This window comes from Orbicella franksi, chromosome 3 (assembly GCF_964199315.1).
Source record: "Orbicella franksi chromosome 3, jaOrbFran1.1, whole genome shotgun sequence".
Lineage (NCBI taxonomy): Eukaryota > Metazoa > Cnidaria > Anthozoa > Scleractinia > Merulinidae > Orbicella > Orbicella franksi.
Window position 1 is genome coordinate 7214829 of NC_138147.1, and position 17672 is coordinate 7232500.

At 39.6% G+C, this 17672-nt stretch overlaps 2 protein-coding genes and 1 pseudogene across 4 annotated transcripts in view; all 3 read right to left on the reverse strand.

Annotated features, from left to right (window-relative positions):
• Positions 1 to 63: 63 nt before the first annotated feature.
• On the reverse strand, positions 64 to 3187 carry LOC145482994 (kelch-like protein 24). The gene is made up of 3 exons (XM_081461618.1): positions 3062 to 3187; positions 2036 to 2304; positions 64 to 1182 (listed from the first exon to the last, which is right to left on the reverse strand). The coding sequence occupies exons 1-3, from the start codon at positions 3121 to 3123 to the stop codon at positions 614 to 616; spliced, it is 900 nt and encodes a 299-aa protein (XP_081317744.1). The 5' UTR covers positions 3124 to 3187; the 3' UTR covers positions 64 to 613.
• A 2080-nt stretch (positions 3188 to 5267) lies between these two features.
• Positions 5268 to 10874, reverse strand: LOC145480543 (kelch-like protein 24a; annotated as a pseudogene). Its single transcript, XR_014048521.1, has 4 exons — positions 10824 to 10874; positions 9935 to 9977; positions 8467 to 8739; positions 5268 to 6380 (listed from the first exon to the last, which is right to left on the reverse strand). The product of XR_014048521.1 is annotated as a kelch-like protein 24a (transcript).
• Positions 10875 to 11980: 1106 nt separating this feature from the next.
• LOC145480984 (spermine synthase-like) overlaps positions 11981 to 17672 on the reverse strand; it is a 10274-nt gene continuing 4582 nt past the window's right edge. The window contains exons 5-10 of one of the 2 annotated variants that reach the window (XM_081459336.1): positions 17301 to 17455; positions 17036 to 17125; positions 16173 to 16284; positions 15515 to 15594; positions 15033 to 15148; positions 11981 to 13536 (exon numbers count right to left, since the gene is read on the reverse strand). In XM_081459336.1, coding sequence (XP_081315462.1) covers positions 13488 to 13536; positions 15033 to 15148; positions 15515 to 15594; positions 16173 to 16284; positions 17036 to 17125; positions 17301 to 17455 — 602 coding nt within the window. In that variant the 3' untranslated portion in view covers positions 11981 to 13487. Of the gene's footprint in view, positions 14162 to 14482; positions 15149 to 15514; positions 15595 to 16172; positions 16285 to 17035; positions 17126 to 17300; positions 17456 to 17672 lie in introns of both variants that reach the window. The other variant, XR_014048577.1, reaches the window with a different exon arrangement.

Sequence of the window (17672 nt, forward strand, 5' to 3'; positions counted from 1 at the left end):
ATATCGCTATCCTAGATCAATGCTGTGGACGATAGTTTTCGGGCACATTATTTCAAGTCCAGTGCTCTAAAATTATTTACTTTGCTCAACTTGATGAATATTGAATAGAAAACAAAGGCCAAGCACACATCGTGGCCTTAACTTTCCGAGACAACCTTGCGCCTAAAATGTTTTAACCGAGACTACCTTGCGGGCTCGTTATTCAACTGACATACCTTAGATAACATTATCATTTATCTCCTTATTCACGCGGAGACTTCTAGCATGGCTCTAAGCCAAAATCCAGCGGTGGCAGTAAATCAAACTACACCATAAGCAAAGTCCAGAGAATATCTTTTTTTTCTCCTAATCTTTGAGCATTGTCGTCAGTGATTAACCTATGTCTTAAGATAAGAGACCGCATGTTATGAATTTATGAGTGAAACTGTTTGAAAACCTACCGACTGCTGACTAAACCCATAGCTGATTATACAGAGGTACAATCTGGCTCGCTTACGGAGTATTTTTTTTTAATCTCTAGTTTTAATAACCGGCGTTTGAGTAACTAATTAGAACGCTCGAATACTCAGAGTTGCCAGTGGTAGTTCTTTACTTGACGATACGTCAGTTTTTACTAGTTCTTCAGCTTGGAGAAATCCTGCATAACAGAGAACAGGTTAGAATCGAAATGATCCTCACCGTAACATCGCAATTTATTAAAAGGGTCTATTTGAACTAGTGCACTTAACATGCTTCTGCACTCTGGACAGTCTAAGATTTGCAAATAGGAAACTGGTCGAAAAAATTTATTATGGGCGACATGCGTACTGCACTGCTTCATGTTCTGTTTAGTTATCAACAAAGACATCAAACTCGTCACTACCCCGAAAAACTGGGGATACACCTCGTCAAGAAACGTCTCTAATCGTTCAATCCTTTGTGTCAGGTAATATTGTGTCTGTTCCTTGTCGAGATCTTGCAAATGAACAGTTTCTGAAAGGGACTCAAGACTCATATTCTTGAGCAGGTCGATGCAGCCCTGATGTACCTTCTCCAGATTGTACAAGTTTGCCAGCGCCACAATCTTCATTACGTTTTCTTTCGTTTTAGGTTGGTCCTCGAGGAACTTCACACAAGGGTCGAATATGTGTTGTTTCACCTGATACTCGTCACTTAACTGTAGAAGATCTTCCACATTTTCCACTAAAACATTGAAAAGAAAAGTCCGTTTATGATTTATATCTGAATGATGATCCGTTAGATGCATGCACGAGTGCGCGTTAAATTTCAGATAATAGGTAGGTGACGAGGCGCGAAGCGACTAATTTGCTATAATCATCTCATATCCAGCAAGTGCGAAAGGAACAGTTGTACGTGTTTTTATTTAAAACGCCACCCAAATATTGAAAACTAAAATAAAAAATAAAAACGCCCCCACCCCCACCCCCCCCCCCCAAAAGGTTACGCGTGCGCTTACCATACTTATAGAGCATGGTATAACTGATCATATACTATGACGACTGAGCCAATGAAAACTCTTAAATTGCATTATCCCGCAATTATCCAGTTTTGGTCAGTTTTTTTTATAAACAACTGTTAGTGCAGTTACCCGTGATGTAACATTCAAACGAGGCGCAAGGGTCTCAACTGCAACAACAGCATTTGTTACGGATGCCTTACTCTTCTTCGGAAAGATGGACTGACTCAAATTGAATTTGTGCGACATATAGACGCACATTTTTGGTCTCGAGAGCCCAATCTTACTTACTTCTCTCCTGAGGGATCCAGTTGCATCCCAAACTGGGTCAAACTTGCGACTGTTGCAGCAGTCATTTCATATCAATTAGTGGCAAAAACCAACATGTCCAAATTCCAATTCGACCAGGATACGGGACCCGCATGACCCGCTTCCTCCCTAAACATTTTAAATTTTCAAAGGTAAACGCCGATCCAAATGCGATGTTACTGTGAAACTGTGATACATTCTTAACATCTTAAAGCTTGACAGCTGGACAAATTTGCCCTGTACGTTAGCTTTAGCTAAAAAAATACTTACTTGTAATTTCCACTCGCTCTTGGAGGTATTGGAAGCCGTAAATTATCTTCAGAAAGTCCAGTACTCCACTGGCATTTTTCTCAGGCAGTGGAATCTCGTTGGCTGTGGATTCTTTAAACTGTGAGTTGAACATAGCCTCAAACACTGGAGAGTTCAAACTCAGAATCACACGATGAACATGAAACTTCTCATCTTCTACAACAAGAACCAAGTCACTACCTTTCCACGGATCAGAAAAGCAATGCTTTACCATCTTTTCTGCTTCGTCCCTACCTATAGAGAAAGAAAAGGATTGGTACTATGGTCGAACCTCCGGTTGCGACCACCTCTCGTAAGCGATCACCTCTCCTAGGCGACCAGTTTTCCAAAATACCAAAACTTTCCCAGTCAAACCACTATATTTGGAACCGCTTGTAAGCGACCACCTCCCGTATGCGACCGCGACCACTTTTAGGGCTAAAAGTTTAAATTTTTCTTTTGCTTTTAACCTCCCGAAAGCGACGACTTGACAGATAATAGAGCGTAAATTGGATGATAAGGTGTTGTAACATTATCGCATTCCTGGGTAGTGCAAGAGACAAAAATTTCTTAAAGGGAAGTAACGGAGTTTTCTCGAAATTGACTTTTCACGTGAATTAAAAATTTAAAACATGGTTTCCCGGTAGTTTGATGACGAAGTTGAAAACAAAGTGAAATCTTATCATTAGTTTTAATTTTCCATATATATGTTTCTCAAAATTTTCATCACGTTCGGATCAAGTGTATTGAGGAGATTTTGATTGTGTTTTTACGTGAAGTGCTAAGCGCGATAAACTATGACTTTATAAAACACGATCGATGTATAGAAGGAACGAAAGACCTTGATATCTCTTTTCACTATACACTTCATTCATGCAGGCAAAACGAAACGCGTATTTAATGGGTGCTTTGGCCTAGCAAACCTTAGATTCAATGATTTGACGGACTGAGATGACAAAGACTTCTGCATGTTCACAAGCGATCACAAAGTTGGATTCCAGCGTTTACCCACCAGTTTCGTTTTCGGTTCTCTTCTCTTCAACGTTTGTCTCCTCGATGTTACTTGCCATCCTTGTATAGTAGATTTTTCTGTCGCAAAGCGGAAAGGTATTTATGTACACGTTCTGTCTCGTCTTCGCACAGGCTTCGCAAGCTCAAAATATGTGGTGTATGCGAAGCTTGTATATATATTTAGATCTCTCGGTTAGTATGCGCGCTGTGATTGGTCAATTTAGCGGGGTTGCCAAAATATTTCGTAATTTAGCGCCAAGTGTTCTTAACTTTTTTAGCAAGTAAAAGTTTAAAACTTTCTTTAACTTCTAAAACTGTGTATCAAAACCTACTAACGACTTAAGAGTCACTTAACAATGATTTTAAATTGAGTCGTTTTGCTTTCGAGGTGCGTCAGTAATTTGAAGCCGTTCCGCGTGAATAGCAATCGTTCCCGAGCCCGTCAGACCACAGTAGAGATATAATAAATATCTTACTAACCTCGTCTTCTCGGCCCGTACTGTAAGTTACGGATCCTCGTTTTCCCCTTTGATTTATGGCCCGCGCGCTTCGCGCTTGGGCCAAAAATTGTGGGGAAAAACTCGGTCCGTAACTTACAGTACGGACCTCGAACTCGGTTAGTAAGAGGTATTTAGAGTTATTCGAAACCGTCGTTTCTCCTTCTAAAAGAACAGGAGAGACAACGGTTTCGAATGACTTCACTAAACGGCGACAAAATGGCTTTAAAATCGGCCCAAGAGAGAGGTACGCGACACATCTGAGGTAGGAAAACTTTATTTCAAATGAGATAGTTATTTACACAAGTTTTTTTTTTACGATCGGTGATTTTCCCATACAATTCTCTATATACACCAGCTGCCGCATACACCACGTATGTTGAGCTTGGAAGCCTGTGCTCTTCACAACTGGTACAAGGTATAAACTCGTTAGATAGCGTGACCCCTGGAAGCAGGCGCCCACCTAAATCACACCATCTGTAATAAAGTACCAGTTTTACAGTGTAAAACGCACACGGACTATGTTCTTGCCCTCCTTAGTTCATTTATCAATTTTTGAGCTTTTTCTCACAGGAAAATAGGAGGTTAAGAGTAATTTTTAAAAAGGCGTTTTGATTTGATGAGGTTATATGGTGTGTCGTAAGCAAAATCGGAATAACGCCGCTGCCTGAAACAACGCTCAACCCGGGTTCAATCAGCTTTCCCTGCTGTTACTAGTGAAGAAAAGTTCCTAACCGTTTAATAGATCGTAACGGCAAATTTTTCTCGGTTCTTTTGTACTGTTGTCAAGATCTGGTTTCCTCGATGCTTTCAATATGGACTTAAAATTCTGATAAACTGGCACTTGTTTCACTTTCAAAGTAGATCATAAGTTTATGAACGGTATTTAAAAATTCGTATGAGCACTTTATGCAATTCTTCAATTACTAAGTTCTTTTTAGTAAAATACGTGGAACACATCCTAAAATTTAAAGACCAAGTAAAAGTCTGGGAGTTAAAGAAGTCACGAATTTCATTGACTAAGGTCGTTAATGAAACTTACTATAAATATAGCTAGCATTGCTTTCGCCTTGCAACAGTCTGACCCTAAGATGGTATGCAACACTTCCACCGGCCAGCATACATATACGCAGTTGAAGGAAATTCTTCATCCGACGAGGGAGCAAAACCTCGTGAGGAAAATTCATTAAGTGATAAAGAGCTGGAAACTTGAATAGAACACGGCAAATTGTAAGTCCATGCATAAGAATGAGGTTGGCAAAATGGTAGCGACTTTGACAAAGTGTCTACCATCTTGGCAGTTTTTCGGTTCAATCTACACGGACAAAAGTCATACATTGAGGGTTTCTTTGTTCGAACTTTATTTGTCATGTAGAGGGTGGAGGGCTTACTACCCTGTGACGCCCTTACTAGTGAGGTGGCGAGGTATTTGAAATGCTACCATAGCGGAGAATTTGATCAAACCGTTTCGAAAATGCAAAATCAAAGACTAGAATGGAATGCACAGTAACAACATTACAAATGACAGCTCGAAAGGCCGCATCTAACGGTATGACTTAACGGTCTCTCGAAATCAGCGAAGTGATTCCTGTTGCCTCACTGATAGCAAAACTATACTTTTAAAAACTACCAAAGATTCAAAATTCTGCAGAGTTTTTGGGGGCACTTTCCCCACGGGGGACTCCCATACATAAAGGACAGGGGTGCTTGTCATATCTTTTAGGGGTTAAAAAAAAAGTGGTTTTGGTTCCTCTTAGGGTATTCAGCCTCAAAAGGTTCACAGGCGGAGCTTTTGCAGTACCTTTTATGGCACTGAGACGAAAAAATATGACAGAAGATAATGTGTTGTTTTAGAATTGGTACTTCTTAGGGGTGGAAAACATTTCAAGCCACGCCCATAAAACAGGATCTTGGTACCTCTTTGGGGCTCTTTTCAAAATTTCTGACGAATGTTCCTGCCCTTTTTATATGGCAGTTCCCCCAGGGGCAATTTCACCCTTAGCATAAACTTAGAGGAGATTTATCGTGAGCATGGTAGAAAAACAAAGACTGAGCAGTGACTAAGTTACATGTACCTATGAACAGGCCTAAACGCACATAGCTGATAACATTAAGAGGTAGAGTGGTCGTTTGTGGAAGTATGCCTAACCAATTAGAGTGCGCGACTGAATGCAGCTCACTAAGAACTCAGTCTGTCTAATACTTCTTCCTTGTTATAAAGGAGACCTCAATTTTTCTTAATCACCTTTAAGAGATCGTGCATAACAGAGAACAGATTGTTATCAAAATAACCAATGGGTCCATGGTTGGGGACTTTTTTTCCATGCGTCTCAAAACAGGTTGCATCAACAATTGACTCTAACATTCCTTGACAGCCTATACATTCTCTAATTTCCAACGATCTATACGTTCTAATTTTACCCTTAGAGACATGTTTACTGCACCATAACACCATTGCTCCAGAATCATGCAAGTGATGCATCAAACTAAACACTAACCCAAAAACCTGGGGAAACACCCCATCAAGAACTGTCTCTAACCGTTCAATCCTTTGTGTCAGGTAATATTGCGTCTTTTCCTTGTTGAGATCTTGCAAATGAACAGTTTCTGAAAGGGACTCAAGTTTCATATTCTTGAGCAGGTCGATGCAGCTTTGATGTACTTTCTCCAGGTTGTACAAGTTTGCAATTGCCAGAATCTTCATAACGTTTTCTCCTTTTTTTTAGGTTGGTCCTCGAGGAACTTCACACAAGGGTCAAAGATGAGCTGTGTTACCTGATACTCATCACTTAACTGTAGAAGATCTTCCACATTTTCCTCTAAAACATCTTTGATTTAATTTTGAGCTTTGAAGCAATATCTAGCCTGCGAACACAGAGTGACATATTTCCGGCTGTCTGGAAATACACATGCATTCACAGTCTAGCTAAGCGATACCTACAGTAGAAGTCTGTAAGATGTAATTGATAATTTAGAGAGATGCCTTACCCTGATTCAAACAAGCAGGGATGCTTCTTAGACGAAGGGACAAAAATCAAATTTTAGTGATTATGATATGTACTGAGAGAGATGGGCTCCTGATACAGACAAGTTTCTGGTTGGCTGAAGCTAGATGGCCCGTTTTACTGACTCATCCCCAACTTCTTCCCTAAGGGATCCAGCTGGATCCTAACTCGGGTCAAACTTGTGACTGTCGTAGCAGACTTTGTAGCTGTCAAACTGTTTCATATCAACTAGTGGCAAAAACATTAAATTTTTTAAACCACAATTTCAATTTTCAGAGGTAAACGCCTCTCCACGGTGTTACTGTGTGTCTTCTATATGTGCTTACTTATCATTTCATCATTATCACTGTCATTAACATCATCATGGCTTGAGCCTGTGATCCAGTCAAAAACTTGTACCTGTTGTGGGCAGTGGTGAACTCCAAAAAAGCATAGGTGAGCTCTATACATGAGTCCGCAATATGGTCACGTGATACTGGTCAGCAGATACCTTGTTTTGAGAGTTGTCAATTGAACATAACATGGAAACCCAATATCAAAGATGTATGCTGTAAACCCGCCCCACCCAATATCTAAGGGCAAAGCCGTAGGAATGAGGTTGTTGCACAGTGTTACATTTCACATTGTTATACCTCCCACCTCAAATACGTTTTCCGACTGGAGAACGTGTCATGTGTCATAGCTCAAAACTCACTAACTCCCTTGAGTGCAAACAAAACTCACTAACTGACCCTAGGGAAACAACAACTTTAACTTTTGACTAGCACATGATCAGGTCAAGCTCCTAGAAACTGCGGCAATTTTGTGTGATCATGTGTACTAAACGCATCAACAGTCAAGTGTTGATTGATACCCTTGAGCGATATCATCGATCAACACTTGATCAATACTCGATTGACACTCCATTGACAACTCGGTTGACACTCTATCAATACTAGTGGTGTAACGATTAACTGAATTCTCTATTAATAGCGATTGTGATTGTTCGGATTCCCAATTCTTTGATTCCACTTATTGATTTTGGTTCGAATTTTTGCATACCTTTCCCAGAGTGCCCTCAGTGAGTTATTACATTGTGATATCAAAATCCAGAACTCTTTAAAATGTGTTTTTGATTGACGAGTAAAGGCGTTTGTAGTTTGTGCACCACTTTGTGTTGCATGGTAAAAATGTTGCCCTTCTACCACCCCTTGAGAATTTCCAAATAGGGCAAACCTCGTGCGACACACTCATTGTATCCTAAAATTTAGGGTTTAGGGTTGTATGTTGTTTACATTGTGTATCATGTTGTAAGAATTAAAAAACATTAATATTTTGCATAATCGAATTGAAATCGAAATCAAAAGGAAATAATTGAAATTGAATCGAATTGCAAGGAATATGAATCATTGCTCCCCTAATCAACACTCCATCGACATCTCAGTCGACAGTTGACTGATTTTCAATTAATACATAAATATGAGTTGCTTGACACTCAGCCGAATATCAATTGACAGTTGATCACGTATTGATCGAGTGTCGACTGAGTATCAATCAGGATGTTGATTGACTACTGATCAAGATGTTCATATATGGTATCAATCGACACTCAGCTGCAGATGACCCCTCACAGCTTCGCCTTGGGGAACATTGAGGTTCTCTGGGAACAAAACTCATTATTTCCCTTCAGGGCCAGTCATTAAGTGCTTATTGATTTACATGAAGGGGCATATGGACATATGTACGGACAGAGGGAAAATCACGGCACAACCCAAATTATTTAGCTTGATGGGTTACCAAATTTTCTAAACAATGGGGCTCGGCTCACACACCTGCGACATGTAGGAGCTCAACTATGATATAATTACTTTCAGCTGAAACGTGTCACCTAAATGTTAACTTTAGCTGGAAAAATACTAACTTGTAATTTTTGCTTGCTCTTGGATGTATTGGGAACCGTAAATTATCTTCAGGAAGTCCAGAACTCCACTGGCATTTTTCTCAGGCAGTGAAATCTCATTGGCTGTCGCCTCTTTAAACTGTGATTTGAACATAGCCTTGAAAACTGGAGAGTTCATACTCAGTATCAGACGATGAACATGAAACTTCTCATTCTCCACCACAAGAATTACGTCACTATCTTCCCAGGGTTCAGAAAAGCAGTGCTTTCTCCTCTTTCCTGCTTGGTCTCCGCCTTTAAAGACAAAATCTAGTTAGGACTAAATGGACTATCTGCATGCCTCCTCTCTCTCCAACTGAGGCATGGCCTTTCAATCTAAATATGATGTTAATCCATCAAGCATTGACGATTTTAAGGACCTAGAACTGTGTTTGCCTCTAAATACCAGTAATATGGAAGCTGATTAGAAAGAACTGAATAGAATAAAGAATGTGGCAACCCAAGAAGTGAAGAGAGTTGCACATAGACTAGATTTCTGCAAAGACCCAACCATTAAGTAACCAGATCATGCTACCGTAAAAGGGGCCTAATAGTTTGCACCACAAAGGGAAGAGACCTTAAGGTCTAAGTTTTTGTCTGGACTGTTTAAGGACTAATTTCAAGGAGAATTTTGGCACTCTTCAAGGAATTTCACATCAGTACTAAATTACGGACACCTTACACTGTCAAGTATGTCAAATAATGATTAATGAAATCTAGTATCATCAAATTGACATTTTGAGACTGAGGTGTTTTAATTTTCTCGACCTACATTGTCCATGCCCTTGGCTGCCCCTCCCAACTTTAGAGGATTTTAGCTGACAAGTAGTATGATCCCACATTGATAGCATATGTTTACAGATGAGGGTGGATCTCATTATTACTAATATTTTTTGAAATTCTTCGGTCAGCTTTCTAAAGAAAGGTCTTGCGTACTTATCTTGTAGTCTCAAACATTCAATGACTTCTCAATGAAATTCAAACTTCAAAGCATTTTAAGGAAAGTACTATTTCCTTCACTTTCAAGGACTTTTATAGTGTCTGCCAAATTTTCAGGGGCATTTTAAGGTCAGTGCAAACTGGTGGTAAGAGGAAAGGCTTACAGAAATGAGAGAATTTAAATGAAGCAGTTATGGCAATGCGTTACGTGTACATGGGGGACACACTGGAACATTTGTGGTCATGACGTGAGGAAAAATGACACTTGTGTCTACTCTAAGGGGTGAACCCTTGACCTTTAAGGGGGTATTGGGTGACTTGGTATCAGCACAAATTTTTTTTAAGCTTTAATCATGCACTTGGAAAGTTCTTCTCAATAAATGTGTTTGCATTATATTTTTTCTCTGTGCAACATACTGATTGTTGGCTCACTGAATGTGCATGACTTTTTCTTGGCAGTGGTGGCGTGCATGAATTTTTTGGGGTATAAGTATTCTTGCACGATACATACATTGTAGCTTTGTTGAGCCAAATCTGAGAGTGTTAGATAAAAGCTTTACTCAGCACTGCAGCTTGCGTTGTTGGGGGTATTTTGCACCAGCGTGCTTTGCCAGTGGTATGGAGCTGGCCACAAACATGACAAAATCAAACAGCAGTGAAACCACGAGGGAATTTTATGTAGCACATGAATCTTCAAGGGAATCTTCCAACATTGTCTGTGATGAGTTCCCGAAAATGTGATGACAAAGTTGAAAAGAGAGTGGAACCACTAAGTTTCACTTTCCATAAAATGTCATCATACCTGCCAACCGCCAGAGTACAAAAATCTGGAGATGTCTAGAAAGGGCGCCTAAGAATTCTTTTTGCAGTGAACCGAAAGACATGCTGCCTTCTTCCCTTCGACTGACGTAAACAGCTTGCAAAAACCGTGCCAACTTTCTACACTGTACCATATATTATGCAATTTGATTGGTTGACTTCTGACTGATAATATTATGATACTCGTTAAATATATATCAATTTGATTGCTCTGTTTTATGTTTTCCAATAACGAACAGCTCAAATAAGAGCACTAAATCCACTTCTTGTTTTATTTTCCTTTTTGAAGTCTCAAAAATAATGAGATTAATGAAAAAATGTTGAAAAAGCCACGGTCTAGGTATTTCCCAGGAGATTTGGTGCTCTAACCGGGAAACCAGGAGAGTTGATGAAAAATTTGGAGACTCTCGGGAAAAACTGGAGAGTTGGCAGGTATGTGAGTTTACAAATGTCCATCACATTGGATCAAGTCTCTTGGGGGGATTTTGAGTGCAATTTTACATGAACAGCTAAGTGCGATAAACTGTACTTTATATAGGAACTGATCGTAGTTAGATGTATATGTTGCGGGAAAAAAATACCTTGAAATCTCTTTTCACGTTAATTTCACTGCATGTGGACACTCCATTCATGCAGGCAGAACAAAACGCATATTTAATGGTGATTTGGCCTTACCTTAAAAGGCCAAGTTTAGACTTCGCGCCTCTGCCGTGCCGAACTCAAAGTTTAATTAGGTTCGGCTATAGCACGGGGGAAACACGACTCTGTTTCAGACGTCGTACCACAGTATTCAGGATTTACTAAAACTCCAGTTCTTTTCGTAAAGTTCTCCCCGCGGGAACTCAATCGCGCCAAAATACATTAATAATTTATGAATTTTTTTTGGCGCCGAAAAAGCACGACGGTTGAATCGCTGCCGCACCAGCGTCGTATAGAACTGCAGAGCTTGCCGAACTTAATTTAAAAGTTTGATTCAGACGCCTACTTCTACCCTGCTTTTGTAGAACTTTAAATATAAATATAAATTCCTGAATTTAGTTCGGCATGGCAGAAGTTGCGCTGGAGCACGGTTGGGCCTTATTAGATTCAATGATTTTACGGATTAAAATGACAAAGAAAGTTTTACATTTCACAAGCGATCACAACTTGAAGTTGTACTTCAAATTTTCCAGTAATTCCAGTGTTTACTCACCAGTCGCAACGTTTGTCTTCTCGATGTTACATGCTATCTTAACACAGTAGGCGCAAAGCGCGTTCTGCACAAGGATTACACAAGGATAGAGGTGTATACCATGACACGCGTGACACTGGAAGCTGCAATGTGGGTCCCGCATTACATCAACAGACTGGAGACTAGTTTACCTAGATCACGCCATCTGTTGCAAAAACGTGAATCATCAAGCGTTTCGCACATTGCTCGATCAGCTCAACTGAAAACTGTTCTGTCTCGCCGTTTGGATCATGGACAAGTAGCTAGCTCCCTCTCCGTGCCCAGTTCATTTACTCTTCGCATCCGCTCTACCACCTGTTTGCAGTTTCAGAGTTACTCCGCTTCCGGGTTTCGTGACCTCGAACTAAGTTATAGTGTCCAAGACTTACGTAAGAAAACGAGCGATGGTAAATCAAATTACGAGCTGATAAACTGGTTGGATAACAGTCATTAAGGTCTCCGTACACATGCACCGTACAAAGCTTAACTTTTCAGGGACTAAACTGGAGCAAATTTGAGGGACTAAGCGGTAAATCTTTACAGTACACGAGAATATATGAAAGATCATATACATGTATTTGAACTGCGGGGAAAGATATGAAGACATGACTGATCATCGCAGTTATACAGGTTATACAGTTGTGACATTAAAGCCTGAAAAAAATTCAGGCCTGAATGGGATTCAAATCCATGACCTCTGCGATACTGGTGCAATGCTCTCCCAACTGAGCTATCAAGCCAACCGGGAGCTGGTCACATTGGGAGTTCGTAATATACCACCAGTAGATTGAGACGAATTCAAGTGTATAGGCCGGTGCGTTCCTTTGGGGTGATCTGGATCAGGATCAGTGATCCAACTCCACTCGGATCATGGTTCGTCAAAGGAACCGATGAATCCACTCTGGTCACGGATTCATCGGCTCCTTTGATGCAACATGATCCGAGTGATCTTGGGTCACTGATCCTGATCCAGATCATCCCAAAGGAACGCACCCTACACTTTACATCCGTTCCACAACCTGTTTGCAGTTTCACAATTTTAACGCCGCTTCCGCGGGTTTTCGTGACCTCGAATGTGCAGGACTCTTGAAAGAAAACGCAAGAAACGAGCAGAGGAAAATCACATTTCTCCGGCACATGCAGTGTACAAAGCTTAACTTTCAGTAGCTGGCTTAACTTTTGGCACGAAACTGGAGGAAATTTGAGGTCTTTACAATATAAGAAAGTCACAAAAACATTCTCAAGTTTTCTTTATTCCTGTTTAAATAGTTTCCAAAAAGACTTGTTTTGAGCAAAACCAAATATTTGACCTATATTTATCTCACGTTTATTTTTCGGTCACCTTTAATAAAGCCACAAAATACATAACACACATAAAAACGTACACGAATGTTCCTTTTGGACGATCAAAATAAGGTGAGTTTGCCAGTTTAATAAACATTCTTAATTAATAGGCACTAATTAAAACTAATTACTGCTTATATAATTTTATATGACGCTAGTTAATTCCACATCATTCTTGGTGCTATAAGCTTTACAATGATATATCGAGGTACTGGATGGAGGTGCTCTGTTTTCAGTTAAGTCAGTTTAGCTGAGTTCTCAGCTTTCAATTAAACTTTCAGCTCACTTCTCTGGCATCAGTAAATTTTGCAGATTTCGGATCAGCTACAAGCTGAAAAACGCGCTATTTGTCAGCTGACAGATACTTAAAATCTAAACAATTCTCAGCTATCAGTCACACCAGATCTCTGATGTAGGCTGGTACATTTCTTCTGTAAATTCATTTTGGCGCGACGCACTCGTGAACCGGCTCTACCCAGTGTAAAAGTTGAAAATCTCTTAACGTAACCATTCAACCTGCTTTCAATGGAAAGAGAGAGTTTTTACATTTCTAACCCTTCTACAGTATAGCGACAGCAGCATTCTCCACTCTCAAAGAACACAACGCTAGCTTGTTTTATTTTGTAGCTATCATAATATTGTTGTATTAATATTGCTTACGTCCATTCCAAGGCGAAGTAAGTATTGTCTGTTACGACTTCCCACTTTGATCTGTTTTCCATATCTCGTAGAATACCCATCTATTTGTCACACACAAGTCAAGGAAGTTGAAGTAGAAAACACAAAAACACAAAATCCTAATTGCAATATTAGAGTATATAACTCTATGGACAAGCCCCTACCCCTGTCCCCACAATTTCCTGTGTTGGTTCAATAGGCGATATTCGTATTCCCGGTTCTGGATTGGAACTAGCTTGCAACTGAGGCTAATACGGGGATTTTTTCACATGCAAATGACTTCAATCTCTTTTTAATGATATTCCCCGCATGAGCCTCCATTGCAAGCTAGTTCCAGCCTAATACCGAGAATATGAATATGGTCTATTCTGCTTACAGTCGGCATCACTTAACGCAGAAACTTGCTTTACTGGTTTTCCACATAAGGTGTTTCGCCAGGTAGGCTAGGTTCAATGAAAGGTTGGTTCAACGATTTGTCGCCAAGCCTTCCAAAGTTTGACAGCAAGTAAAGGGTAAGTGAATTAAGTACCAGAGACTTTGCTGGAGAAACTTCCAAAATTATTGCTGGGGAATCAGTGAGAATTTGTCCACGAATCGCAAGTTCGATCACAAATAAAACTAGCCTGTGAACAGGCTCCATCCTCGACAAGAGAGCCTGTTCACAGGTGAAGATAAAGCATGTGAAGCCTTGGAGCCGACTGGCTCATAGCTGCTGGAGCTTAGCCCGGTTTCTGTAGCAGGCACTTTACTGATTAACACCTCCACTTTACTGGCTGAAGAATGATTACAGATTTAAATTACAGTTAGAGATAATCATACCTGTATTAACCAGACTCAGGGTGCTATGAAAATTAGGCAAATATAATGGCCTGCAGGCATTGCACTTCCTTCTGGACTTATCAGTGGCCAGTGCGAAAAAATATACAGAAGGTGAGTGTATTGAAAATTCTGATAGGGAGGAGCAGGAGCAGGAGCCCAGGGACAAGTACACGTAACTAAAAGTGAAGCCTTGGAGCTGACTGGCTCATAGCTGCTGGAGCTTATCCCAGTTTCTGTAGCATGAAGCGGCTAGGAGTATTTCTACTCCCCCTTTACGGGATGCCAGTCCATCGCAGGTCACTCGCCCGCAATTTGTTAGGTTTCCCCAGCAATTCGTCAGTACCATTTATACACCTGGGTGGAGAGAGGCACTGTGAGAGTTAAGTGTCTTGCCCAAGAACTTAACACAGTGTGCCTGGCCAGGGCTTGAACCCGGACCTATCAATCCGAGGACGAGCGCACTAACCATGAGGCCACCGCGCCTCCACATGCTTTCGCCCCAAATGGTTGTGCTGGAAGAGCTGTAAGTATGGAGTGGAATGTGTAATGAAAAACAGAATTATTATATTTACGGGTAAATTCAAGGCATCATGAAGCAGTTTCTACAGATAACAACCCACTGTGTTTGTAGTTGCTTCCGGTCTCATTATGGACACATCATTAGCCCTTTGCAGCAGAACTTGATTGGTCTAATTAGACAATCCAGGCTCATAATCTAGATTACTTGATTAAAAGATACTTTTCGTGGTAGGAGGGTACAAATGCACCTTCTTTTCTGTACTCCACAGGACATGAAAGCTTAGCTAACTGTTGCTCATACATTAGTAATGCTTCCGGCTTGTTAAAGCTGTTACCCTGAAATAATAAGCACACAATGGATTATTGATGATGGTGTACAGTAACTGCAAGACGCTAACCATAGATATAACTAGTAATATTAATAAGTGCTAATAAGTGTTGTAAGAAAACTTCGGATTGCTCAGCATTTCTGAATCACAAGATTTCTGTAAGGTCATCATATAAACCCTTGAAAGAGTCCTTGACGTTGCAGAACCTTCCAAAAGGGCTGATGGACTACCTCAGTCATGCCAATTTTTTTATGGGGAATGGCCATTCCCTTCATATAAAATCAACCAAACAATGAAGCAACCAACTCACCTACCCACCCACCCATCCACCCACCCACTGAGGTGATGAGATGCAGACGTCATGTAATCATACCTGAGTAAAATATTTTCCATTGGGTGAGAGAACCTTCATGGACAAATCAAGAATTAATTTCAAAAAATCCCACAAGGAACCTGCAGGAAAATGTGACAACATTTTCTGAAACTTCACCATAAAAAACTGAAACTTCACCATAAAACAAAGACTTAGGGCATTGTTTAAGCTTTAAGGTCAGAAAAGCTATTTCAGGATGCTTGTTAACAAGCCAGCTCTAGTGTCCAGACTACACCAAAGAAATTTGAAAACAGCATTTTTCACTCTCAAAACACAGCAAATGTTTTCTGTCCACACTACCGGTAAGCCAGAGAAATATGAAAACACAACTATCGCCCATTGTTTTGGATTTGTGCTTGAGGAAATCTCAGGTGGACAGATCACGTGATTATCCTGATGCCATCATTTTCAAAAAGCTCTGTTTTCAATACATTTTCTGTCCAAACTAAAACACACAGTCATTGTTTTCAAATTCCTCTGATTTGAAGAGCGTTTTCAAAAAGCTCCGTTTCCATGACGGATTAGTGTGGATGGCAGGCCTCACCATAAAAATGAAGTTACTTTTTCAAATATCTCAGGCGTACATGTATTGTAGAAAGGCCTTATTTTTTCCTTAGCTATAAAATCCCTGAACATTGGTATTAATAGAAACATGTACCTCTTGGTTCTTTGGTTACAGGAATGGCTGTTAAATCATTGATGACATAGTCAAATGTCCTGCCTTCCTTAATGTATTGTTCTAACTGTTTCACGCAGTCATCTATGTGCACCTATGGTAATAACGATTTTTAATGTCAGGTATACTTTGTTAACGACTGAACATTGCAAATATTGCAACAACTACTAAAGTAGGTTTAAAATTTAGTGCTGATGATTTGGACAAAATACCATGTCAGCCAGTCAAGCAATCTTGTTGACCTGAGTCAACATCATCATCATCGTAGTCCTAGCTCTCCTCTGGGTGAATAGGGCCATAACCTGAGTCAACAAGCTAAGTGTCAACCTGACAAGGTTGATCTTAAATTCATGTGTAAACAAAAGATACACAAAGATGATTTTCAATAAAAATCAAGTAAACACTTCTAATGTCTTGACACAGAAAACATCACTTTACAAAATACTACTAACAATTCTTGCAAAAAACTTTTTAAAAGCTATGAAAAGCCAAAAAATAGATTTAAAATTATTATTTATTTAGTAATAAAAAATATACAAAAAAGGCAGAACGTTTTTGGCTAGTAAGTCATCTCTCTCTTTACCCCAGAGATAATTGACCTCTGGCTCCTGAAAAAGTTCCCTTGCAAATATTTTTAATTATCTATATTGTTTTTAAACCTTGAACATGCCTGGTACATGTATATTTTTCAAAATTTGTCCATCCATGCACATCACCAAAAGAACTTTGTGAAGAAAACTAATCAACAACGATAACAATGTAATTCAATGAGTAACCTTAATTTAATTTAAGCTTGCATGCTATTTTTATACTGTATATAAATGTATCATAATGTTGTTATCCACCTTATGATGTTCACCAGAAAGGTTATCTAAAGAGTCCCCACATATCCCGCGTAGATATCTTATGGCACAGTTTACGACTTCTTCATCAATCTTGTATTTATCATTAGATGAAAATTAAGGACCAAATTTTAACATAAAATACAGTGCAAATGAAACAACTGAATAAACTGTAATTAAAATCGTATCTTTAAAAAGGATGTTTTGATTTATACAATGACAGTGAAATTAAATCAACTGCACCAGTCCTAAATAATTGAAAGGATACATCTACCATTGTAACAAACTTAGGGGAGTACTGTAAGAGTTCATTTAGAATACCACCATCTCCTCCCCCAAGAATGAGAATTGTTTTGTCCTTAAAGTCTTCTCTCCCACTTCCTGTAATTGTCTTAGTATACATAATATCACTTTCAGCAAGGTCTAAAGGAAATAATAACAGTACTTGTAACTATTTGTCAGACCCATTACAGTTTAATAATCATTACACAAGCGGAAACCAAAATTTTCCCATGTTTTTCGCCCAATCCTGCAAAATGGCAGCTCAGAGATACTGTATGGTCTGAGCAAATTTGTCCTGTGTTTCTTGTTATACATAAAAAGTGTTTGACAATTTTTTTGTGACTTACAGTCAAATCAA